This window comes from Bombina bombina, chromosome 3 (assembly GCF_027579735.1).
Source record: "Bombina bombina isolate aBomBom1 chromosome 3, aBomBom1.pri, whole genome shotgun sequence".
NCBI lineage: Eukaryota > Metazoa > Chordata > Amphibia > Anura > Bombinatoridae > Bombina > Bombina bombina.
Window position 1 is genome coordinate 1,096,662,014 of NC_069501.1, and position 26,768 is coordinate 1,096,688,781.

General features: G+C 35.8%; 1 protein-coding gene across 4 annotated transcripts in view; it reads left to right on the plus strand.

Annotated features, from left to right (window-relative positions):
* The window catches only part of SUPT20H (SPT20 homolog, SAGA complex component), a 234,912-nt gene that overhangs the window by 37,344 nt on the left and 170,800 nt on the right, over positions 1-26,768 (plus strand). For all 4 annotated transcript variants that reach the window (XM_053708432.1, XM_053708429.1, XM_053708431.1 and 1 more), the window contains exons 4-7: positions 1,580-1,638; positions 8,665-8,731; positions 20,434-20,560; positions 24,138-24,241. In XM_053708432.1, coding sequence (XP_053564407.1) covers positions 1,580-1,638; positions 8,665-8,731; positions 20,434-20,560; positions 24,138-24,241 — 357 coding nt within the window. The remainder of the gene's footprint in view (positions 1-1,579; positions 1,639-8,664; positions 8,732-20,433; positions 20,561-24,137; positions 24,242-26,768) is intronic.

Sequence of the window (26,768 nt, forward strand, 5' to 3'; positions counted from 1 at the left end):
AAACTGTGGTCTGATGACCTCTGCTTCTTAACTATTAGCTGCAGGCTCGCTCACGCACCAGAGGTGTTGCATAGCTGTATCTGCATCTTGATTAAAAGGAGCCCATACTGGTGCACATGCAGAAAATATGCATATAAAAATACTGCTCACATTTTGATAATGGAAGGAAATTGTAATTTTTTTAATTTTTTTTTAATTGCATGCTACGTAAATAATTAAAATTACATTTTGACTTGAATGTGTATTAAAGTGAAGGTCAATTTTTAATGTTCTCAATATATCATGTTAAAGCGTATGTAATAAACATTAAAGTCGCTGAGTTGATATGTATAAATTCTTACTCCTTTGCAAATAAAATAGATATATAATGTACCTTCGTTATCACGATTTGCTCCGCCCATACAACACTTCCCTATTTGGATCCTCTGACGCCGCTTTGTTTATTACAAGGGGACTACGCTCGTGCACCCTTGTTTTCATTTCCAGTGTATAGTTAGCTCTATTGCGCATGCGTTTCCTTCACGGCCGTAAATTTCTATACAATTGGCCAAAGAAATAGTATATGTCATTGTTATGTAACGCAAGTATGTCAGTGACTCACTAGCAAGATCGTTCTGGACACTCGATCAGTTTATATTATTTATCAAATCTCTATAAAGGGTCAGTTTAGCAATTGTAATGTATTTTTAAACATACTATTTATTAAATATATCTTCGTGGATTTTATTTTTATATCTTTCATTTTTCTACTATCACAACTAACTGCAGCAATAACATATATATATATGTAGCGTATATTGATTAAAAATGAATTAATTATGCAAGATTAAAAACAATTAATATGTTATTCCAAATTGATAATGCAAAAATAATGCCATAAAGATGAATAGATAGATTATAAGGTTGCCCGGTTGTTATATATAAAACGGCTAAATGCCGAGGATGCGAGTGAGCGATGCTGTGGATTCAAAGTGACAATACTTCTGCGAGGGTACAACGCATGCGCGTAACATGAACGAGCATGCCGATGATGACGCGATATTTCATTACACGCATGCGCGGAAGCTCTCAATGACGACACTAAAAAGGGGCTGGACGCCACGAGGGTAAACAATAGATTGGAGGTAAACTCTGTCAATCAATAGAGGCTCGATGACGGGCGGAATATACCGCATAAACGGAGCGCTTTGAAAAGATAAATTTTACTACTTTTGCTTGGATTTGCAAGGTATTTGATGAATGAACATCATATTGATTTTAGAAAAGATATTAGAAAATGATAAGCACATACGCAGACTTGACCTTAACTTTAATGACACTAGATTTGACTAGGACATTTGCTAAGTTTGTAATTTTTACATCATTGTTATCAATACAAAAATATTTTCTTCTGCTTGTGTTGATTTTTTTTTTTGTGTGCTATTCAAACAAAAACTCTTCAGAACATTTACTTAAGAATGAAATGAAGTGTCTGGATAATCCTTTTGAATAAAGCATTTATTAGACGGATTATACAGTTGTTAGAAAAAACAAGAATGCCAATATTACTGAATTGTTCTGTATATATTTTTTCTTTTAGTATGTCATTGAAAGTGCAAGGCAGAGGCCTCCCAAACGCAAACATCTGTCTGGAGGAAGGTAAATTTATATTACTATATATATATTAAAACAAGCTATGTCAGTCTTGTCATATTCACTAACCTGTTGGCTAGACACAAGATGGATTGAAAATACATTACAAATTTAAAAAAAAATCCTTCATATGAAACTAGAAATTAAAGTACATCTCCTCATGTTATGCTATAAAAAAAAGCACAACACAAGGTTGTTTTTTATTCTTTAAACATAAAGTTGACAAAGCCACTGATTCTCTGAGATTGGAATCAATCTTTTCAGTCGCTTTCACCAGTTTATGTACAAACCAATTTTAGGGCAAAATCGCCTGCAGTCGCCACTTGCGACGCTGCATCTTGTGGCAAAATGTAAAATGACACGATAACTTTCTTGTACAATGCTGCCCCCTGCTCTCATGCAACGGATTGCATAAGAGCATATAGATGACCCCAAATGAGGGAGCGTCGGGGTGATTGATTTTGCGGAGAGGCAAAATAAACAGTTAAAGGGACATGAAACCCAAATTTTTTTCTTTCATGATTCAGATAGAAAATACAATTTTAAATAACTTTCTAATTTACTCTATTATCTAATTTGTTTCATTCTCTTGGTATCATTTGTTGAAGAAGCAGCAATGCACTAATGGTTTCTAACTGAACTCATTGGTGAGCCAATCACAATCGATATATATATATATATTCAGCCACCAATCAACAGCTAAAACCTAGGTTCTCTGCTGCTCCTGAGCTTGCCTAGAAAAACCTTTCAGCAAAGAATGACAAGAGAAGGATGCAAATTAAGTAATAGAAGTAAATTGGAAAGTTGTTTAAAATTGTATTCCCTATCTGAATCATGAAAGAACAATTTTGGGTTTCATGTCCCTTTAATGCTTCTTAAATTTGTTCTCAAAAGCTGAAAATGTAGCTAATAAATTTACCCCTTAAAATAAGTTATGGTGAGTAAAAAAGATAATTGTACAGCTCGTCTGTACACCTCTCCATAGAAAACCCCAGCTATCAGTGTTCCCACTAGTGCAAGGGATTGTGAGTAAAGATCTGTTTGAGATCTACAATGCCTCACCATTTTGCTTTCAATTTTGTGCCAGTGCATTGCTACTCTAGGCAGCTTTAAAGCGGTGTTTAAAACAAATATTGGGAGCAAAAAGGTGAGAGGCATTGTAGAGCTCAAGCCTCATTTGAATATCCTGACCCAGAAGCCACTTTTCCAGAGGAAACATTAATAGCCGAGGTTTTCTGTTGAGGGTTGTGCAGATGTGCTATACGATAATCTATTGTGAATTACCAACTGCCTTGTTATCCTTTGGGGCCTCTTCAACAAGAAAGAGAAAACTTAGTGATATCCTGCATTGAATAACCTAGTTCATTACAGAAGTTATTCTTTTCAGTGAACATTGAACAAGTTTTAGAGATGACACTATCTTTAGAACTGTATATTTTGTCATATGTGTATGTTTGTTTTTGTTAGATTCTTTGTTGGGTTTTTATTTGTGAATTTATTAAATGTATTTTTTTATTTCATTTTATTAAATTGTATTTTTAGTAAACTAATATCCTATTACTTGAAGATTTTACTGTGTTGTGTTTGTCTGGGAAAACATCATAGATGCATCAATCAAATCCAGCAATTTCTGGTTATTTGGATTTATTTAAAATTAAAGCACCAAATATGGTATTGAAAGGCATTAACCATTAACTATCCTCCATATATTAAATGATTTTTTTAATAATATTTTTTTTAAATGTAATTTCTAATTCAGAATGCACCCAACCACATTATAGTCCAGGCATAGCAAACCTTTTTGAGAGTCTCCAAATTGATTATAATTTTCTTAAATAGAAAATGATTCTGCAAGAAGTAAGGCAGTATCCCAGGGTCTGCACTGTGTTGTGTTTTTGACAATATTTATTTTGCATGTCCCCTAGGACAAACATGCCAAAGTGTGCCACCCTTGTCTCAGTCACGGTTTCTGTTTACATATAAATAATAATTTCTTAGAACTGATTACATTTTTATGAACTCCTCCCACATGAATCTGCCTTAGGCTTTCTGAAGCTGTGAAAAGGATGGACTTGCTCAGTCAAGATGAATGAAAAAAGGATATCTTTTAAAGCACCCAAATGTTCCCATACGTACGTTGTGTGTGATTGTGTCAAAACATCACTTCAAATAAGAAAATGTCACATGGGGTTCGTTATGAGTGGCAACATTTGTAACGATTGAGATAGAAAGCTGTTTGATAGAGATTATCACAGCAGCTTGGGATATTTATTTTTATGAAACTCTGTAACCTTAGGGGGTGATTCAGTATAATTGACAGTTTATCCAGCGATACAGTGAAAGTAATTAAATAAGATAGTTTTTAATGCAGTTATATATTTAGCTGCAAGAAGTCCAACTAATTAAAACACTATTTCAGTTTTTTACAAATAATATCAATGTATTTATGCAATGAGCCACAATTAACTTTAGGATTATATATATATATATATACAAATTTTTCTTTCTAAAGTGATAACAATCCACAAAAATCTTAATTTATGGTAATTCATCTCCTGGCCACCAAGAGGAGGCAAAGGCAGCAGGCAGTAAAGTTTTAAAGGAACATAAAACCCAAACATGTTATTTCATAATTCAGATAGAATATACAATTTTAAACAACGCCGATATACTTCTATTATCAAAGTGGGTAAGCTCAGGAGTGTGCACGTGTCTCCAGTACTAAATGGCAGCAGTTTTGCAACAATGTTATACTTTAGCAAGAGCACTAGATGGCAGCACTATTTCCTGTCATGTAGTGCTCCAGACATGTGCATGCTACCTACCTAGATATTTCTTAAACAAAAAATAACAAGAGAATGAAGAAAATTTGATTATAGAAGTAAATTGAAAAAAAAAATTAAATTGTATTCTCTATCTGAATCATGAAAGAAAAATTTTGGGTTTATTGTCCCTTTAAATATCCCTCCTACTTCCCTCTCTCTCCCAGTAGTTCTTTGCCTCGTCAAAACGAAGGCAAGGATAGAGGTGTTAAAGAATTAGAAGAATAATTTATTTACTCCCTCTATGGATAGTTCCTGGAAGAGAAGGATTTAGGAGAGTGCTGCAGGTGCAATGTAAATCTCCTCTCTGGAGTTTTGGTCACAGGCAGGCCTTGGGTGTTGCTGGGTAGTTTCTTAGCCTCCTAGGTCTATGTAGGTCTATGTACTCTCCCAACAAAACCATAACTGTCAGTTACAGCAACAGGACAGTCTTACACTGCATTGGATCCTAGCTTCTGGAAGAGCAGTGGAGTGGGACATGGAGTCAGGTAAGTGCCCTGTCTTTTCTAGGTCCCACAGGGTCCATGGCCTACTTAGTTAGTACAGAGGGCCATTGTCACCACTTTACAATAGGTTTTGTTCCCTATATGCAGAGATTTTACTCTTGCAGATGTTTGTCCACATTGCATAGGTTTGTGCACAAGGAAGGACATATAGGGCGAAAACCTCTATGCTCTTTTTATTAGGGATTATCTACACAATTTAGGGAAACGTGGTGTTGGTGCACACTTTCAATTTCATTGTGGCATATGTTGCACTTTGAGGGATTGTCCCTTTAAATCCCCCTGCTCCAGTACCATATTGTTCCGGTTGCATTCCAGGAGCATTAAGGTAGAAGCAGCGTTTTTTAACGAGTTGAGCAAGCAGTGTTCTTTTCTTAAGGAACTTTGATAACCTTAGCTAGGTTTTCCACAAAAAAATTAGATTCTTTTTGATCTTCTTAGAACTTAATCCAGTCCGGAATATGTTCAAGCAATCTAAAGAGTCTACCTTTAAAGGGACACTGAACCCAATTTTTTTTTCTTATTTTTTCAGATAGAGCATGCAATTTTAAGCAACTTTCTAATTTACTCCTATTATCAATTTTTCTTCGTTCTCTTGCTATCTTTATTTGAAAAAGGCATCTAAACTATTTTTTGGTTCAGAACACTGGACAGCACTTTCTTATTAGTGGGTGAATTTATCCACCAATCAGCAAGAACAACCCAGGTTGTTCACCAAAAATGGGCCGGCATCTAAACTTACATTCTTGCATTTCAAATAAAGATACCAAAAGAATGAAGAAAATTTGATAATAGGAGTAAATTAAAAAGTTGCTTAAAATTGCATGCTCTGTCTGAATCACAAAAGAAAACATTTGGGTTCAGTGTTCCTTTAACACTCAATCTGCATATGACAGGTTTAGCTTTTTCAGTAGGCTTGGTCTGTTTGGTATTATAGGGTTCTGGGATTCATTGCTCAGGGGTACCGGACAAGTTTCGGTCAGGGCTGCATTAAGAAGTTCCTTTTGCCTCTTATATCAAAGAGATCAAATTAACGGGAGACATCCTTTAAATGTGTGCAGGATCTGAAGGTCATGGAAGTAATTATCCCTGCTCCTGGGATAAGTTGAAGGAAATGTTTTTGATTCCTAGCTCCTGTTTAACTTAGTGTATATATCTATACAGAACACCTACTCTGGTTTCTTTGCAGTTATGGCTGGAGACATTAGGTGTCCAGGTGTTTGTCAATTACCTTATCTCGGTGTATGGAGATGGTTGGTCTTATTATGCAGGTTGTCAGGTTGGGGGGCAGTCTGGAGGAGTGCTCGAGGGTCTCAGGAAGTTCTGGTAATCTCAAGAGGCGAGGCTACCAATAAATGTTTTTGATCTTCATGCACTGTTAAGACTTGACCTTGTCTCAATTGTAGTTTTTTTCTTTCTCTTTCAGTCAGGCATCTTATCTGTGCTTACCTTTTCATTCATCACGTTGGTACCCACAGTGATCTGGCGATCTCAGAGGTTTCTGGGAAGCAGATTATGGGAGTAATCAGACTCTACCTGCCTTATCCACAATCTTCCATCTTTTATTTGAAATAGAGTGATCCTCAGTTGAAATTGATAGACATGCCAGCAGTATCTTGGGGTATTTGCTTGTTTCAAACAAGATCAAATCGTTGCAATCTAATTGCTCCTGCTTGGCCGTGGGAGGTGATTTGCAGATATGGTGCATCTGCTTGGGGATGAATGTTTAGATGGTTTGGAAAGTGTATCTTCCCTAGTACTTTGCTCAAGGAAGCCTGACAGGGTATCTTGGTCAGCCCTCTATTGGGTTGCATTCAGCATTTTTGGTTCATGCAGGCAGTTTGCTCCCCTTCCTGTTATCCAGGTGTTTATTCAGGCTGTGGTTTGTATCAGACCTGTTATTGAACCAATCTCTTCTCCATTGAGTTTGAATCCGGCTCTAAAAGGCTTACGGTGTCTTCCTTTGGATCCTATGCATGCATTGGTTATTCAGGCTCTGTCTGAGAATATTTGTTAGCAATTTTATTTAGCTAGGAGAGTTTGCAAACCTTCGACTCTCTCCCGCGTTCTCCAGTACCTGGTGTTTTCACCAACACAATGCAGTTTGCGAACTTTGTCTATTTTCCTACCTAAAGTGTGTTCTAAGAGAAAATTATCCAGGAAAGTGTGGTTCTTTCTATGAGTCCTATCCCATATTCTTCTATTCAAAGATTATGATAGATCTGAAAGTAGGCAGGGTGTTAATTTTGATCATTTTGATTCTCATAGGATTCTTGGAGGTGGAACAGTCGCTGCATGTATGTATTACAGTTCATTGAACTTTTCTGTGTCTATTTCTTTGGTTCTCAAGATTGAGGTAACAGTGGAGCTCAATTGCAAGATTGTAGCTTAGTGCTGTTTTGCATGCTTTCCACTTTGAGGTGTTTACCAGCTTTTGGAAGGAAGATCCTTCAGACGGTGGTTCTGGGTAAATAGAAGCCTACCTTTCCTTCTTTCCCACCCACTTTCCTTTGTGGACTTCAAAGCTTGGGTATTAGTTCCCAGTAAGGATTTCCATGGACTATCACCACCTTGGAAATATTATTATTCTTACCTGATAAATTTCTTTCTTTCTTGGTGGTGATACTCTATGAACCCGCCCATTTTTTTACTAGTTGACGGCAGTTCTTGTTTGCACCTCTTTACCCTACTTTCTTTCTTACTACTTCTTCCTTTCTTGATATATGTACTACTGGGAGAGAGAGGAAAGTAGGAGGGATACTTGAAGGGACATAATACTTATATTCTAAATCACTTGAAAGTGATGCAGCATAACTGTAAAAATCTGACAGGAAAATATTACCTGAACATTTCAATGTAAAGGTAAAGATATTTTACCTCACAATTTCCTCAGCTCACCAGAGTAAGGGTTCTGTAAAAAGTTTTCTTTTAGTTACTGCCCAGCTGCAGGTACAAAAAAATAAAGAATAAATGAACAGCAGCCAATCAGCATCAGCAGTGCTGAGGTCATGAACTCTTTTTTTACTGTGCTCTCATGAGAATTCATAGTAAACTTCCTTAAGCTGTATAGGGAAAAAACATGAGGCACGCTCCCTTGCAAGTCCCAGGACAGGCATACTGATTTGCTGCTTAAAGCCCTTTACAATGGGGTGTGAATACTTAGGACATTTTGAGGTAAAATATCTTTCTTTTTAACATAGAGATGTTTAGGTGATATTTTCTAGTCATCTTTTTACAGCTACGCTGCATCACTTTCAAGTGTTTCAACATTTGGGTATCACGTCCCTTTAAAGCTTTGTTGTGGGGTGTCTTTGCCTCCTCCTGGTGGCCAGGAGATGAACTCCCGCAAGTAAAGATTTTCGTGGACTATCACCTGCAAGAAAGAAAGGAATTTATCAGGTAAGAATAAATTATGCTTTTAACCAGCTGAAATAAGTAATATTTTAACACAACCATGCAAAACAAACATATGGGAACATTTGAGTGCTTTAAAATGTATAATTTTCTCAGTAATCTTTACTGAGCAAGTTCACAAGTTTAATTAGATACACAACACATTTAGCTGCTAAATATACTAAAGACCAATAAATACCTAAGAATGGCTAGTTCCCTAGAAATATAAGTGGTGCCATTTTGATTTACCTAATTTATTGCTGAGAAACTGACAACAGTTCATTTATTTACCTCATGTTCCTTTTCTGTTTTAGGAAATCTGTGTTTCACAAGTTGTATGACTTGTATATAGAAGAATGTGAAAAAGAGCCAGAAATTAAGGTAAAAAGGAAAAAAATAAACTTTTGTTTGTATAGTTAATGTAAAAAAAAAAAGTATAAATGTATACTGGTAAACTATCATTGTTTTTTCCTGTCCAAACCGGAAAATTAGCCTACATGATATCTAAGACAAAAATTTTTTTTTTATATAAATATATACTTTTTGTTTTGTACTGAAAGGGGAAATATAATATTTCTGGATCAAACCAACTGCTATGGAGTGTAACACTATAAGGATTACATAACCAGCCAATGAAGTGGAAAAGACACTGTTCTGCATTTACTATATAATATGTCTCTGCCACCAAATATGATTTCATCTCTCTACAATTTCTAAGTTAACCTCCAAACTGTACTCATACATTATGCTGTGGCTGGAAACGTTTACCCCTGCTGCTTTCCTGTATTTATTTATTTAATATTAAAGTCTGTATTCTAGTTGTTTCCAGGTACTGCTATTGAATTTAGGCACAAATTACTATGGAACAGTTTAATCGTACATACAGACATTTTATGACCTCATGGCTCCAAATACCTATGGGTGGCCTTTTATGCTATGTTTATCATCTTCCGCTGTTTTATTTCTTACAACAAGACTAGTTCATAAATTCGGATGCTGGTTAAACTGAGTAAAGTTTCAACTTTTTAGTTACCCTTTGTGTCCGTAGCTAATGAAAGCATTCTGTATAAGGCATATTTTTAGGAGAAACCTTGGGAAGGCTGTCATTATGTTTGTTTTTCACAATAGAACACAATATAGTAAAACTTGTATTTTTTCTGTTCATATTCAGTTATTTACTGGTAGCTCAAATGTAAAGTGACAGTATTTTTATATATAGTTGGAGATTTATGAAACTGGGAATGGCTCTTGCTGTGTAGTTCCCTCTTGAGAGCATGCAGCTTCTTAACCTCTTTACCACCTTAGAGTTGGCAGATAAAAATCACGTGAGACTGATCTGACTGGGCTGATCGACAAGCCCTACTTTCATGTGATTTGGTTGTATGAGAACAGGGGGGTGGCGTTGCACAAGTATCTGCTCATGCAATGATAAAAATGAGAAGTAAATGCTACCTGGTACGATCCTCGAGTTCTGTGTCTGCATTGTCTGTCTGGAAAATTATAAATCTTCCCCATAGTACAAACCATCAACAAGTCATTAAAAATGATCTGCTTATAAAATAAGTGTTTAACAACTGGAACCTTTTTAGCAAAATTGACATTGTTTTACACTCAATGGGCATACCCTTTCAAAAGAATCTTGATTTAATTGATCTTATCTTGTCTGCTGCAACCAATTATGGATGATTATAAATGAGCTCCTGTACTGATTAAGCAATAACTATGCACATTGTAGCAGTGCTGTGTCTCTGAATCCTGTAGGTTGCAATATATAATTACATTTTCCTTCATAAGGTGGTTAGAGTCCACAATCCATTACTCCTGGGATTAAATTCCCGGCCACTAGGAGGAGGAAAAGATTTCCAAAACGTCTAAGAGCTGGTACTCTCTTTCACCTCACTTGTGGTCTTAGCTTTGCTTCCACAGGAGGAAGGTGCAGAATTGAGGCGCTCCAAATTCTTCGTTAAGAGGGATCCTCAGACTAATTTTATGCCCATTTCCCCTCCCTCAGAGAGCTGCTACTGAGAGACTGAGGTGAGATTGGGGTATTGGACAATTACTCCCATGAGGAGTTCATTACTAGCTTGCCACAGGTGTTGTGGGGACCAGTCCCTTACCCTCCTCCTATTGGGTCATCAATATACTCCTCACTTATATCCTCTGCGCTGGATGTGCTATCTACTGGAATAAGTTATTTCTGCAGTTGGAAGCACAGTGAAGTGGGTGCTTGTCACGTAAGTCTGATTACATTAGCAGGCACTCATATAGCCCACAGGCTATTAGCAGGTGCATTTGTCATGTTACATTAAGTCCAAGGGACTTATAGCAGACATTACCACATTCATACTAGATTGTATTTGTTTTATTGTCTGTGTGTTGTTGGAGACTATGAGGGTGCAGTAAGGTTCTCTTTATTGAATACACATATTTTTTTTTTACAGTTATTTTTATTTTTACTTCAGTGTAAAGTGTGCACGCTCCTACTTTTCTTAGCACGCTCCCTGTCACTCAGGTATTTTGTTTTACTATATAGTATAGCTTATGCTATCGAGAGCATGCACCGGCTTCTCCTACGCAGTTGTAAATTCTGACCTGCGGGCCCATATTGGGTTAGCTCGCTACATACTTTTCATTGTTTCTTTAGGCAATGCATATTCTCTGTCAGCGTGCTAGTTAGGTTTTCCCCGCTACGCTAGAAGCCTACCTTTCTCGGATATCGCTCCTGATCTGTTGCTGCTCTGGTTTGTCGGTACTCTGTTGTCAGTCAGGAGGGGTAAGGTTTTCCAGAGCCTGATTATTTAGATTACTTTAAACTATTATTGTTATAATTTGTGTGTATTCTCTAAAAAGGGGCTTTTCTTACTTATCCTCTATTGTTTCCACCATTTATTCTCAGACTTTGCTGCCTTAGGTCCCTGATTAATTATATTTGTTTGGGGTATTTTATTTGTGGTAATTGCTGTCTGTAGTTTTCTTATCTATAATAATAATGATAATGGGGCATACTGGAACTGTCCCCATTAATTTTAATGTAGATCCTTTAGAAGGTAGATCCTCTGACCACTTATTTAAAGTGATGGTAAATCCTAGCGTTTCAAAAACACTAAGATTTGCCATCACTAAAAATAAATAGGACTTTAATCATCTCTTTTTAAAAAGGTGTGCTAAACTTATCATTTCTGTGCGGCTGTTATTTTGGAAAAATATAGAGTTTTTGAAACGCTAAGATATACCATCACTTTATAGGACTACCCAATGCAGTAGAATTCCATAATTAACAAGTACATAATAAAAATACAAAGATTTAACACCTACTCTGAATTTCAAATAAACCAGTAGATTTTTTTTTTTTTTAGAGAAATTTATTTTTTTCTCCCATTTTTCGGCTCCCTGTACCATTTGACAGACATCAGCCAATCACAGACTAGTATATGTATATCCCGTGAACTTGTATGCATGCACAGTACGATCTTGTGCTCCAGAAAGTGTGTATATAAAAATTTGAGAATGGACGTAAATTGCAAAGTCTCAAAACTGAATGCTCTTTCTGAATCATAAAAGTTCATTTTGACTTGAGTGTCCCTTTAACCCTTTGAGTGCTAAGCACTTTTCCACCTGGCTGCTAAGATTTTTTTTAAGTGTTTTTTTAATTTATTTTTTTCCAGATCCCCAAGATTTACACTGTTGGAAAGGCGATTACCTTTCCAATGGTGGGTCTTGGGGGTCTGTAGCTGCTTAGATGCCTGAGATACAGGCTTCTAAGCAGAATGCCCCCTGCTCCCATACTTAACATTGTTAAGTATAAATAAAGCTGCACGGTGACGTCATCACGCTATTGCGCATGACGTCACTGCGCATAACATGAAGCCCCGGCGATGCCTGTCACTATGCAGGCCTGGGTAGGAGCGGGTGGGAGCCCGCAGATCTCTCTCAAGGTGGGAGAGTGCTATTGACGGCTCTGAGCCGTCATTAGCACCAGAATAGGAAACTATGTGAAGGCTCAGAGCCGTCATTAGCACTCAAGGGGTTAAAGAGACATTGTACACTAGATGTTTCTTTGAATAAATGTTTTGTAGATGATCCATTTATATAGCCAATGTTTTTGTAACAATGTATAGTTTTGATTATTTTGTGATGATTTTTAGACTCCTAACCAAGCACCACAGTGTTAGATGTATACTTGTGTTTACAGACTATTGCTGGCTCCTGTTTGTTATCTGTCTTTTCATATGCATGGAAGGGGGCAGTGTCTGCTCTTCTTGTTTTCCCTTTGGGAAACTATCCTTCCTTTATTTGTTTAAACCAGCTATCAGGATTGCTTTTGTGACAGAGGCTTCTACTCTTGGTGTGATCATTTATCTGATCAGATTTCAGGTGATTCTTTTGATGAAGAGTTTCAACATTGAAACTTCTTAGGTCAGCAAATGCTTTTGTCTGTGATGCTATTCTCTTATTAGAATCAATGCCAAAATTATGGAGTTATCAGTTTTGACCAGAAGAGCTTTGTTGCTCAAATCATGGTTAGCTGACATGGTTTCAAAATTGATTATCTCTACCTTTTCAATTAAAGTTTTTATTTAGGCCTGGTCTAGATGTTCTAATGTTATAATCTCTACTGGAGTTAAAGTAGCCTTTCTCCCCTACGACAGAAAGTATAAGGTAAAGAACAAGGCTATTAATCACTTTTGTTCCTTTCGTAAATCAAGGAACCAAAGGTCATCCTCCTCTTCAAAAAAACAGAATTCTTCCAGGAAATCTAACCCCAGTTGAAACAATGCTAATTAGTCAAAAAAAAGCCTTCTTCCTCTACCAAGTCTGCATGAAGGTGTGGCCCCTGATCCAGACTCTATCTTGGTAGGGGGCAGATTATGCCTTTTTCAGAAGCCCTGGTCACAATCTGTACAAGATCATTGGGTGCTAAACATAGCTTCTCAAGAGTACAGAATGGGCTTTAGAGCCAGGTCTCCCAGATGAAGGTTTCTTCTCTGCCATGTCCCAAAGGACCCTGTGAAGGCACAAGCCTTTTTGTCATTTTGTAGAATTAATGGGAGTAATAGTTCCAGTTCCAATATCAGAACAAGGCCAGGCTTTTTACTCCAACCTTATCATAGTTTCCAAAAAAGAGGGAAAGTTAAGGCCTATTCTGGACTTGAAAACTCTAAGCAAGTTCCTCGTGTTTCCTACATTCAAAATGGAAACCATATGGGCTATTCTACCCTTTGTTCAACAAGGGCAATATATGTCCATGATAGACTTGAAGGATGGTAACCTTCATAGTCCTTTCCACAAAGACCATCACCTGTTCCTAAGATTTGCCTATCAGGACAAACATTTTTAGTTTGTTGCTGTCCCATTTGGTCTTGCTACTGCTTCCAGAATTTTTACAAAAGCACTGGGAACTCTTATCTGTCATAAAAGTTCAGGGTATTTCGGTGGCTCTATACCTGGAAGATATCATGGTACAGGTTCCATCTTTACTTTTAGCAGTATCTCATACCAACAGGATTTTATTTGTTTCTTCAAAAACATGGTTGGAGAATCAAAATTCCAAAGAGTTCTTTATCTTCGCATACCAGAGTCTACTTTCTAGGAGTCATTATAGACTTGATAACCATGAGACTTTCCTTGACAGATCAAAGTTGCAGACGTGTGAGACTTCAGTCTTTCTCCAATCCTACTGTAGCCTTATGCATGGAAGTATTAGGTCTGATGATTGCTGCATCAGATAACATTCTATTTGCCCAGTTTCACATAAGACCTCTTCAAATATGCATGCTACAACAGTGATGCAAGGACTAAACTCGACTTTCTTAAAGGATCCTTTTTGGATCCCACAACAAGGAATTATCTATCCTAGTGAAAAGATAACCAATCCATCTCTCGGGTTGGAGTGCAGTAGGGGGGTCCAGGAAAGCACATGTAGTTTGGTCTCCTCAGATGCCGAGGTTAGTGTTAAATATCCTAGAACTTATCCTAGAATTTTTCAGGGCCCTTCAGAGCTGGCCTCTCCTCAAGGAGACTTATCTGCTTTTTCAAACATGCAATGTCACAGCAGTGGTGTATATCAACCACCAAGAACACAAAGTTCTGTAGCAATGAAGGAAGTTTCTCATATTCTGTCTTGGGCAGAGAACAATCTTTGTACAATTTCTGGAAACAAAACAAGGAGAGGGGCTCCGTATGTGTGAATCAATCAACAGCTGGGGGGGGAGTACAAACAAGTGCAGGGTACTCACATTCTGTGAAGGCACTCCAATGTGCCAATAGATGCAGGCTGGTTTTCACAGCAGACTAGCTAGCTGTACAAGGCAGGATCAGGAATCCCAGGAGGAGCAGCGTCCCAAGGTAGCGTAGAATAAAGCACTCAGCAATGAGAATGTATAGTTAAAATATGTTTTAATACAAAGTAAAAACAATATTAAAAACAACAACGTATGCTATATTGTGCACAAACATATCATGCAACGCGTTTCACGGTTCACACCGTTTCATCAGGCATGTATTCTGATCCAAAATCAGCCCTTAAATAAGGCTACGCTATAGGGTATAGGTAGCGTAGCCTTATTTAAGGGCTGATTTTGGATCAGAATACATGCCTGATGAAACGAGTTGTTGTTTTTAATATTGTTTTTACTTTGTATTAAAACATATTTTTAATTATACATTCTCATTGCTGAGTGCTTTATTCTACACTAACTTGGGACGCTGCTCCTCCTGGGATTCCTGATCCTGCCTTGTACAGCTAGCTGGTCTGCTGTGAAAACCAGCCTGCATCTACTGGCACATTGGAGTGCCTTCACAGAATGTGACCATATTACGGTGAAGATTGAGTGCTGCCTCCTCATTTGTGGATTTCTTTTGTGGATTCTACATCTTACCACCTCATATACACCCTGCTTATTCACTAAGGACTGTGATATATACTGGTGACTATATCTCATCATTTTTGTTTTGTTTTTGGAGTATCGAAAAACATATTGTTTTTAACATTTAGCACCCCCTATAGGGTGCAAACCCTTCATTTCTTTGTACAATTTCTGCAATTCATAACTCAGGTGTGTATAATTGGAAAACAGTTTTTCTGAGTCATCAATCCCTTTATCCAGGGGTATGGTCTTTACATCGGGAAGTTTTCTTTTAAATTGTAGAATGATGAATCTACTAGAGATAGGCCTGATGGCTTCATGTTTGAACAACAAACTTCACAGATATTTTGAGAGATTAAGGGGTTCGCAGGTTGAGTTTGTAGATGTTCTAGCAGCTCCCTGGTCATCTTTGTTACATATTTCCTCTGTCAGTTCTGCTGCCAAGAGTGATAGCTCAGCCCCAAGGCAGAACATGTTGTGATTTGAGATGTCTTTGCAGAAAAAGAGCTTGAAGGGTAATGTTTTCACCTCTTAGCCAATAGCAGTGTGTGAAATCTGGCTTGGCGCCGGATTTCCAGCACACTATTTACTAAGAGGTAAAAACGTCACCTTAGCAAAACAGCGTTCTGTCGTAGGCTGCCTGAGCTGGTGAGTATGGCGAATGCTTGAAACAAATAAAGGAGCTTTCTGCATTAAAGGACCAGTCAACACAGTAGATTTGCATTATCAACAAATGCAAGATAACAAGACAATGCAATAGCACTTAGTCTGAACTTCAAATGAGTAGTAGATTTTTTTTCTGACAATTTTAAAAGTTATGTCTTTTTCCACTCCCACTGTACCATGTTACAGCCATCAGCCAATCACAAATGCATACATGTACCATGTGAAAGCCATCAGCCATTCACAAATGCATACACACTTATTCTTGCACATGCTCAGTAGGAGCTGGTGACTCAAAAAGTTTAAATATAAAAATACTGTGCACATTTAGTTAATGGAAGTAAATTGGAAAGTAGTTTAAAATGGCATGCTCTATCTGAATAATGAAAGTTTAAATTTGATTGAGTGTCCCTTTAAGTATTTTATACTTCATGAATGAAAGTCCCCTCTTTATTTGTTCCAATGTTCAATCCTAGCATTTCACATTTATTCAAAATTATGTGACATTGATTATACATGTTATGAATTTTTATTATTGGTTAAGTCAACGAAACTGCATTTAAAAAAATATATCAGTCATTATTAGTTTAGCCTTCAATTAATAATATAGCCTTGATTTGGCACAATGTATTTTTTGCTTCTTTGAATGTTTATGAAAAGTGTTTTGCATCTAGTATTTTTTGTGTGTGATTTGACTAGATTTTATATTGTTTTAAAAGAGAGTTTTAAAAAGTTCAACTGGCAGGCTTTTAATAGATTGCTATACAGTGTTTACAAGGCAAAGCAATGATGGATTGGAATGTGGCCCAATGTGTGTGAAATTGTAATAAAAGGGAATGAGTGAACATAAATTATAATTATATCAATAATCTTATAAATTAATTGAATTAAAGGGACAGTCTAGGCCAAAATAAACTTTCATGATTCAGATAGAGCATGTAATTTTAAACAATTTTCCAATTTACTTTTATCACCAATTTTGCTTTGTTCTCTTGGTATTCTTAGTTGAAAGCTTAACCTAGGAGGTTCATATGCTAATTTCTTAGACCTTGAAGCCCACCTCTTTCAGATTGCATTTTAACAGTTTTTCACCACTAGAGGGTGTTAGTTCACATATTTCATATAGATAACACTGTGCTCGTGCACGTAAAGTAATCTGGGAGCAGGCACTGATTGGCTAAACTGCAAATTTGTCAAAAGAACTGAAAAAAGGGGCAGTTTGCAGAGGCTTAGATACAAGATAATCACAGAGGTTAAAAGTATATTATTATAACTGTGTTGGTTATGCAAAACTGGGGAATGGGTAATAAAGGGATTATCTATCTTTTAAAACAATAAAAATTCTGGTGTAGACTGTCCCTTTAAGATGAAGTGTTAACAAACATGTCAAATACTGTATAATCATGTTGGTAAAGGTGAAGAATTGACTTTGTGGGAGGAGGTATCATTGGACCCATTTATTAACAAGCTGACGGACAATGTTCTCAGTGAGGGATCCTGTTTACCTTCCATTTTAGTTGCATGCAATTCATCCAGATGTGGCGTCTGGTCATCAATGAAGTGTAAACACGGGAGCTGCATTCCCCTTTTTCAGATCTCCAACTCAGGATGATGACATCATCTGTCAATGACCGGGAATGAGTGGGGGTATCTTCCCAATAAGTGGGTGGGGGCTCAACTATTAGATACTCTGTGTTTGGATACTCTCAATCACCAAAGAAATAAGGACTGAGGAGCAAACTTGCTCTAATTTATTTGTGTGGGGTTAATGCTGCTGGTTCCCTTTGCAAGAAGAGTTAAACACAAAGCATTAAAGTGCAAACAACCGTTGACCAGTCAGTAATGCTAGTTCCACAGCATATCAATTTTTTCTCTACAATGTCCCTTTAACTCAACCGCTTTTCAGAGGGTAGAGAGGTTAGGAAGCAGTACTGCTTCTTGGTGTGCAGGTTGCTCATGCAAGCTTTCAAACCGCAAACTAAGGATCAAAAGCTTGATAAATGGATATGTGTAGTCTATGACATCAGATGTTAAGTTGAAATTGAGGTAATACTGTATATGGTTCTTAGGTATCATCTGAAAACAGCAGCAATAATTTTGCAGAAAAAAATAATAATGAACCTTTCTTTTTATAATTGCAGATCTGTTTCTGTAAGCTTCTTTCTAGTTCCTCTCCTGAGTCTAGTTGGCTTAGTAAAGCAAATCATTTACCAGCTGCCCCATGAGATGAGGGTAGGATTACATCCAGGATTACGTAGGTAGTTCCTGTGTCTGAGACTTCTGTACATGAGAAATGCTGTCAGTCCTTACTACTAAAGGCCTAATTATATTACTTGTTTGTTTGTTTTTTACAATATTTAAAAATGAAATATTTAAAAAACAAAATTCAATGAATTATGTTCTAGAGATGAGCAATAGTTTGATACAGCATTTGTCTTACTATTATAGAATTCCACAAGAATTTGATGTTACCCCATATCAATATCTAATAATTAAGTTTTGTAGAATATATTTTGTAAAGAAATATGGTAATAAAATAAATGCAAGACAGGGCAGATTTGAAACTACACCATCGCATCTGTTGAAGGGACAGTAAACACCTTGTAATTACAAGACCTATCTGTTGTGTTGCTATAGAATAACATTTCAGCCAAGTCTAAGCAATTAAACATCCTTTTTACTGCAATTATTTTTCAATAGCCAAACTTCAATCAGCATTTTCCTTGTTTGGAGGAAGCCATCTGGGCTTTAGTCCACAGACAAGAAGGCTAGCCACTGTCATAGTATAAAATGTATTGTTTTGCTGTTATCTGATAAAGCCAATTAATGACATTTATGTAGCAGAGTTAGCCTTGACAAGTAAGCAAGGGTGTAGTTCATGTTCAGAAAATTAGAAATTGCTCCATTTTTAGAGCTAAATTACATGAAAAGGGGGCAAAATAATGAAATCAAATATATTGCAAAGTTGTTTCGTTATGCATAACTAAAGATTTTATATTAAAAAAAAAATCTCAAGGTGTTTACTGGTCCTCTTAAAAGAACATTTGACCAACCTGTGACCATACACTTGTATGTATGTATGTATGTATGTATGTATCTATCTATCTATCTATCTATACAGTGTATATATATATATATATATATATATATATATATATATATATATATATATATATATATGTATGTGTATATATATATATATATATGTGTATATATATATATATATATATATTGTATATCCTACACACATATATATATATATATATATATATATATATATATACATACATACATACATACATACATACATACATACACATGGATGAGCATATAAAACTTTTTCGCCCCTGACTAGTATATAGTAAGCGCTGAGGTATAATTTAGACATGTAATTTTCCTCATTTCAAGTAAAATTTTCTATAAAATGGTGGACTTTTGATTTTGTTCATATTTGAATTGCCCCCAAAGGTGATAAATTATGTTTTTGTGGCATTTCTATCGCCTCTTAAACTTGTAAATGATTCCTAGTTTTACTGTGCATGAGGTAAGAAAAAAATCACAGAATATATAATATGGTGCCATGTTTACTCTTCCGCTGATGAACACGCTAATGCAGCAGCGCTAGTTGCACATCTGGGATTGGATCCTCAGTTCACCTGGTCCTGAGGTAGATTTCTAACTGTGATTAATCCCTTTTGTGGGATTTAAACACAGAGCATTGTAGCGTCGCTAGTGTTACAATGGCATGCTCTAATTTGTTAGAGCAGCTAATTTAACACTATAATGGCCCTTAAATGTCATTAAGGATGGTAACATAAAACTATCGTAACTATGGACGATAAAATAAAACAAAATACATAATTTCTTTCCTGTTGCTGTAATTTAACTTGGAAAATGTTTGTACTAAAAATTGCTATTGCATTCTTACATTTGTATTGCTCTCTGTCAGATTAGGAATAGTGCTATTGGCAGAGAGGAACAAGTCTGATACGTTAATTTTATTTAGCACAAACATAACATTAAAATATCGGAGGGGCACTCCTCCCTCTCTGTGATAGTAGAAAAAACACAGTTTTCAGTATTAAATTACAGGAAAGGTAACTGATGAAAGCACCTTTTGAAAGTGTTTTTTTTTTGTCCCCAACGAACAGTTGTGAAGTTGCTTACTATTATTTTCTTCTTTTTTCTTTCTTTCATTTTGCTATATGTCTGTCTATATAAAAAACACTTGCAATGGATTTAAACTATAGCTGGCAGGGCTCTGGTGTATATAAAATTGTCATTTTGGGTTTAATGCTTGCTTAAAGGGACATGAAACACAACATTTTTCTTTCATGGTTCAGATAGAGAATACAGTTTTAAACAGTCCAATTTACTTCTATTATCTAATTAGGTAATATAATTAAATGGGAAGATTGTTTAAAATTGCATACTCTATCTGAATCATGAAAGAAAAAAAAAAGTGTTTTGTGGGATACATTTCATTATTTTGATCCTCCACTTTTATTTCTGTTTACGGAAATGTATAAGTTGCTATATTTTCTTTCTAAACAGAAGTTAAGGCGTAATGTGAACTTGCTGGAGAAACTTGTAATGCAGGAGACTCTGTCTTGCCTCGTGGTCAACCTGTATCCAGGAAATGAAGGGTATTCACTGATGCTGAGGGGAAAAAATGGATCAGGTACTAGCAAGTTTTGTTTATTTTTGAATAATGCTATAAATGTGTTAGATTACAAACTTCTTATTGTTTCACATAACAAATCAAAACATTTATCATGATGGATTTATATTATATAGTGATCATCTTGCTTCTGTTTCTACAGTTTTTCTACAGTCAATTGCCTAGATTCACTAAGACTATTATTTTCTGTTCACTTTTGAAACTTTTTAACTACTGTATGTATATACTTAGTAACCATATACAGAAGTTGTCTCCAACCTTTTACCCAAGGGTCTTCTTTTGCTTTTTTTCACACTTATAGGGATGATGAGCAATGTTTAGAAATAGTACTACATGCACACAATATATGTACTGTACTTTAGATATTAAAGGGACACTAAACCCCAAAAAATTCTGTCATGATTGAGATAGAGAAAACCATTTTAAACAACATTCCAATTTACTTCTATTATCTAATTTGCGTCATTCTTTAGATATCCTTTATAGAAGAAATAGCAATGCACATGGGTGAGCCAATCACACAAGGCATCTGTGTGCAGCCACCAATCTAGATATGCTTTTCAGCAAAGGATAACAGGAAAATGAAGCAAATTAGATAATAGAAGTAAATTAGAAAGTTGTTAAAAATTGCAAGCTCTTTTTAAATCACGAAAGAAAAAATGTGAGTTTCATGTCCCTTTAATAACTGTTTTTGCTTACAGCAATATATGCCTTACTGATGCATTTGTAGTAGAGGACTGGAAATAATGTTTTATGTATGATAACTGGTTGTATACAGGGGCAGTTAAGAGGTTTAATCATTGCTGCTTAACACACTAACATCAAATATGTACTTCATTAATCAATAGAAATGCTCATTACATACATGGCCTGCACAGTTAGCTTCTCCATAGCACTACTGCTGCCAGCATTACACTGTGAATTGTACGCAGGATATTAGGAATTGTAATTTGCATGTGCATATTAATCTACAATTACCACAATTCAACATGCAATTCACAGTTCAGTGCTGGTTGTCACAGGGCAAAAGGCACCTTTTAAGATGTAGACAGCTGCAGACTTTATGATGGTAGATAAATGGGGCTCAGTCTGTTGGCAATAGGCTGAAATTTTGAGGTGCCTGAATCTTGGATTTTTTAAGCTCTGTTATAGTACACTTGTTTTCTGATCCTAATGGCCCTAGGATAGTATATACCAGAAAAATGACAACTACTTTTATCAGAATTATTTTTTTTTTTTTAATGCAGATGTTAAATCTAAAGCAGTGTATTTTACAAGTTAGTGCATAAAGCAGAAAAGTCACAAACCAAAATTTTTACAGTGTTAAAAGTTCATTTATACACTTGATAGTATCTTGCTTGCTGGACAGACCTGAGTGGAAGTGTATAAAAGCCGCATAGTTCAAGTCCACTATAACGTCCTTTAATTAAAGGGTTGTTAAAGTAATAAAAAAAATGAAATAATTTAATTGGTTTGTATTGGGTAATGTTGAAATTGCATAGTGTCAAGTGTCAGAGCTAAATCTATATTTAAGTAGTATGTCTTCTAAGCATTATTAAATGTAAGAACAAAATATATAAGATTGTCACTGTTCTATTTCAAGAAAATATAAAGGAACAGTGTTTGATAATTGTAATTAGTGTTCTCAAGAGGACATGTTGCAGCCATGTGGCATGATAAAGTAGCCAGGTAGGGGCAGTGTAATACTTTTCAGTATTATATTATTTTATCTGTTTTATAAATGTTACTTAAAGGGACATAAAACCCAAAATGTTTCTTTCACTTCTGTTATTTAATTTGCTTTGTTCTCTTGGTATCTTTTGTTACAAAGCCTACCTAGGTAGGCTGAGGAGCAGCAATGCACTACTAGAAGCTAGCTATGGATTGGTGGCTACAGATATATGCCTATTGTGATTAGCTCACCCGATGTGGTCATCTAGTACCTATTTGCTCCTTAAAGGGACAGTAAACGTTGATTTTCATGATACATAATTCTGCACTATGTGCAGAGTTATGTAACATACGAGTGGCCTTTTGTTTGATTTTGTTTGTGTAAATAAGTAATGTGGGACCTAAAACTATACTTACCTGCTCTCCGAAGCTGTCTTCTTCTGCATGAAAGTTGTTTCAAATGGCGCGTCAAGGGCTCACTGTCTAATCACAGTGAGCTCCGTGGTGTCATTCAACTGCATGAAGCACACTCCTGCACTAGGTAAAGCAGCCGACAGCCTCTCGTATGTTACAGAATTATGTAGCATGAAGACCAACGTTTACTGTCCCTTTTAAACAAAGGATACTAAGAGAATTCAGCAAATTTGATAATAAAAGTAAACTGGAAAGTTGTTTAAAATTGTATGCTCTTTATGAGTCACAAAAGACAAATTTGGGGTTTAATTTCCCTTTGTGTCCATTATATAGGTCCTGGGGAGAACACAAAGTAATTAAACTGAAATTCCATTTCTCTTTCAAAATAAAAACATCACGCAGGCGTCATCGTAAACTGAATGCATAGATTTCAGTCAATTATGTTTTTTATATTCAGTGCCTGTAATTTTCAAGATTTGATCTTATACATTGTAGACTAGATTACTAGTGATGCGCTAACAATAACCAAAATTGTCCCTGCGCTAACTTGTGCGCGTATTACAAGTTGAAAGTAAATGCGAACACAAACTAAATGTGTTTATTTGTGCACTAAACACAACATAAATACATTTAAAATGAAGTGTTACACTCAAATAATAAATTATCTGGAAAAAAAATATTCATATAAATATTCAAAAAATCTTTTTATAAGGGTTAAAATGTATATGGTATATGACACAGTATTTGAATGGAAAGGGCTATCATTTTTTTGTTTGTGCATATGTATGTTAATATATCTGTTCCATTTATTATTATTTAGGAAAGTTTAATGCCTGTTAGTGATTAGATTAATATCTAAGACGGCATCAACTCTTTAATGTGTGCTAGTTTTTTCTTTTGAATGGTATAAAAGTTTCTTCCCTTTTAGGTACACACTTTTTTGATCTGGTCCTTTACTGCACGTATCTTATGAGACATTAAAGTCATACATGACTTCACTTTTTAATGTCCCTTTAATATATGTTTATTCTATATTTATAGCAAAGTCATAGCTTTAGTTTAGTAATTTATGGTATCTTTTATGAAAATATCATAGTATTTTAAGATTTTATAGACACTTAATACTTCTGTCAGTTTTTACCATATTGCATTAATGGAATGTTTGGTGTATTGTAGCCATATAAAAACAAATACATTCAGTGACACCTAATATTTAAGTATACAAAGTTGGTCACACAGACACACAAAAGGATACAAATTGCAGTTTTTTTAATTACTTATGACACTGTCCAAAAAAATGTGTGATGAGAAGTGAGATTGTGTTTAAATCCAATAAGTGCTGTCCCACAGCTTCCATATATTCTTAGGGCTACACAGCTTCCTACACAATTTCCATTGCTTCAGTTTATAGTAATGCGAAACATATGTTTTATACATTTGCACTGATTTTATTTTTTAAATATGGTGATGTTTCTTTGTGTTCTTTTTTTAGATTCAGAAACTATTAAGCTTCCTTATGAAGAGGGAGAGCTTTTGGATTATTTAGATGCTGAAGAATTACCCCCAATTTTAGTAGATCTCCTTGAGAAATCTCAGGTTTGAAATTCTATTTTATTTTGTAATTAGACACACTGTGATCTAAGTTAGTTTCTTCTTGGTAACTATAATAAAATGTTTTTTGTATGTATATATACTATCACGTGCTGACAATAAAAATGTACTGAAATACTTAGATATAACTATAATGTACTAAAATACTTATCACACTGAAAGTGAGGTTTGTAGATATTCCTGAAGTTTCCAGCACATATGAGGTTAATGTGAAGGATTTCTAAAGGAATAACAATTCTTATCAAAGATTTATAAGTTTTCTCACAGTTATCACAGGATACAAATATGAGATACTTTGTCAGAAATTCTTAGAACAGATCAAGATTCTCAAGGAGTATAAGTTTAAGTAGCCAGCAAGTTTGGATATTATAGGTTGCAGGTAAGTTTAAACTGTAAACAGGTCAGACAGGTTAGTTTGATTTACAGCTAATCACAGGTTTACATTTGTACGTAGTTGGGTACTCAGACACTGAAGAGATTGTGGTTAATGAGCGGAAAGGACAGATACTGCAAGCGAATATTAGTTCAAAGGCAAGGCAGTGTTTTAAAAGATACTTGCGGCTTTAAGAACTATGTGTCCGATGTGCGGCAGCACGAGTCTTCCGACCTGAGAGAATGAGGAGGAGCAGTGTCAGCGTTTTCTGACTGTTACATGCTCAGGAGGTTTGCGGAGACAGTTGCTGTGAGGATCCGGTGTCGGGTAATGATGACGTCAGTCGTCAACCGAGCTGTTAGTTCAGTACAGCAGCTATCCCTGCAATGTGATTCTAGGTGAGAAAGTTCTGGGGTAAACTTTAGTAGAAAGAGTCCTCTTAGCTGTATAAGGCTTGAATAAGGAATCCAGGTAACCGTAACCTAATAGAGGTATTGACTCAGCCGAACAGATTTCAATAATCAAGCAAATAACAGGTGTTCTGATCCCACCTTTATAGGGAGGAAGAAAAAGGGCAGGTCTTAACTATTTAAAGATACACTGTACCATGACATATACTCACTTGTTACAAGATTTCTAAAGGTCATTCTAGCAGGCAGTGTTGGAGTGCATGTGCACCCAAACTATGGTTGTATGCTCAGCAGGTCACGTGCAGAATAAATCTATTACTAAAAGCAGTTTGGTATTTCAGATATATAAAAAAAAAAATAGTTGTAATTGCATTTTAGTTTGGACTAAAATGTCCTTTTAACTGAAGATAAAATGTTTATTAAAATAATAAGTCAAAATCTAAGAGCTAGACCAGAAGTCCAGGAAACCAGTAATCCAGAAGTATTAGCGAGTATGTGACTTTGTGTGTTGTAGCACAACTAAATCAACCCTCTAAGCAAATTTGCCATTTCCTTTTATTGATACTTTGCCATTTCCTTTTATTGATTGATACATCTCGCTGGGTCCTCAGCAGAATTACTGTTGAGACCCAGGAAGATTATACACCTGCTTTGTAAGTCTCATGTTCCATGCCTTTTGTTGCGCCTGTGGGGCTGAGCTCAAAGCAACAGGATGGTATCTATTATGTACCCATAGAAATTCAGCAATACATTGAGACACAACTATGAACCTTACTAGCAGTTGTAGAGTATACTAAGCCTTACGTTCAGGCGATGTTTTTTTTAACTCAAAAGCTGTGCTTATATTATTGTTAGAAGCATTTATTTTAGCAATATAAGTGTTTATTACTATAGTGAGTTGTCACTACACAGTTCATTACTGCGGTATTTCATATAACAGAGCATTACCCCTGTCACTATATCTGCAATGACTCAATGGTGAACTATATATTGATATCTACATCCTAAGCCTATTCTAGCAGCAATACCATAAGAACTTCAGTATTAATATCCAGTACATTCCGAAATATCATCCTCCAGCAAAGTACACTTTTTTAATGTTTGTCTGTGTTTATCTTTAACCGTTGAAATAAAAGTTATATTTTAAATTAATTTCCATTCTCTGCCAGGGTAACATTGCTCTTTAATAAGCCTTTAAGGAATCTGAGTGCTTTAAAGGTGTACACTCTTATCAGTCTAGTACTGATCACCAGTTTGTTCAGCGGAGGTGATATGCTTGCAGTGTTTTATAACTTTCCCTCATCAACATGTACATACTGTCAGGGCTCATACCCCCGGGAAAGGGCTATTCTAGGGGAGCTGTCCGTCATGCTAATCTGTTGTTTGTATAAGCGATTTGCATTACGTTAGTATGAAATAATTATATAATCTTGGTATAACAGATTTCAAAGCACTTAATACATCCAATACCACTGAGTACAAATAGTTTTTATATCACGCCAGCCGCAAAAAAACTGTGACCCTCTAGGAAAAACTGGATGGCTGGTATGCTTCCCCCTCACCAATCTATTCATGTGAAAGGATTTTACAATGTGTTTACTGTACCTTTTTAAGAGATTTTTTAAAGGAAGGATGCAACTGCTTCAAGTTGTGAATCTATTAATTTATTATGGTTTTTTTACTAGCTCCGTCAATACAGTTCTGCTAATGACCACATAAAACACCTGAA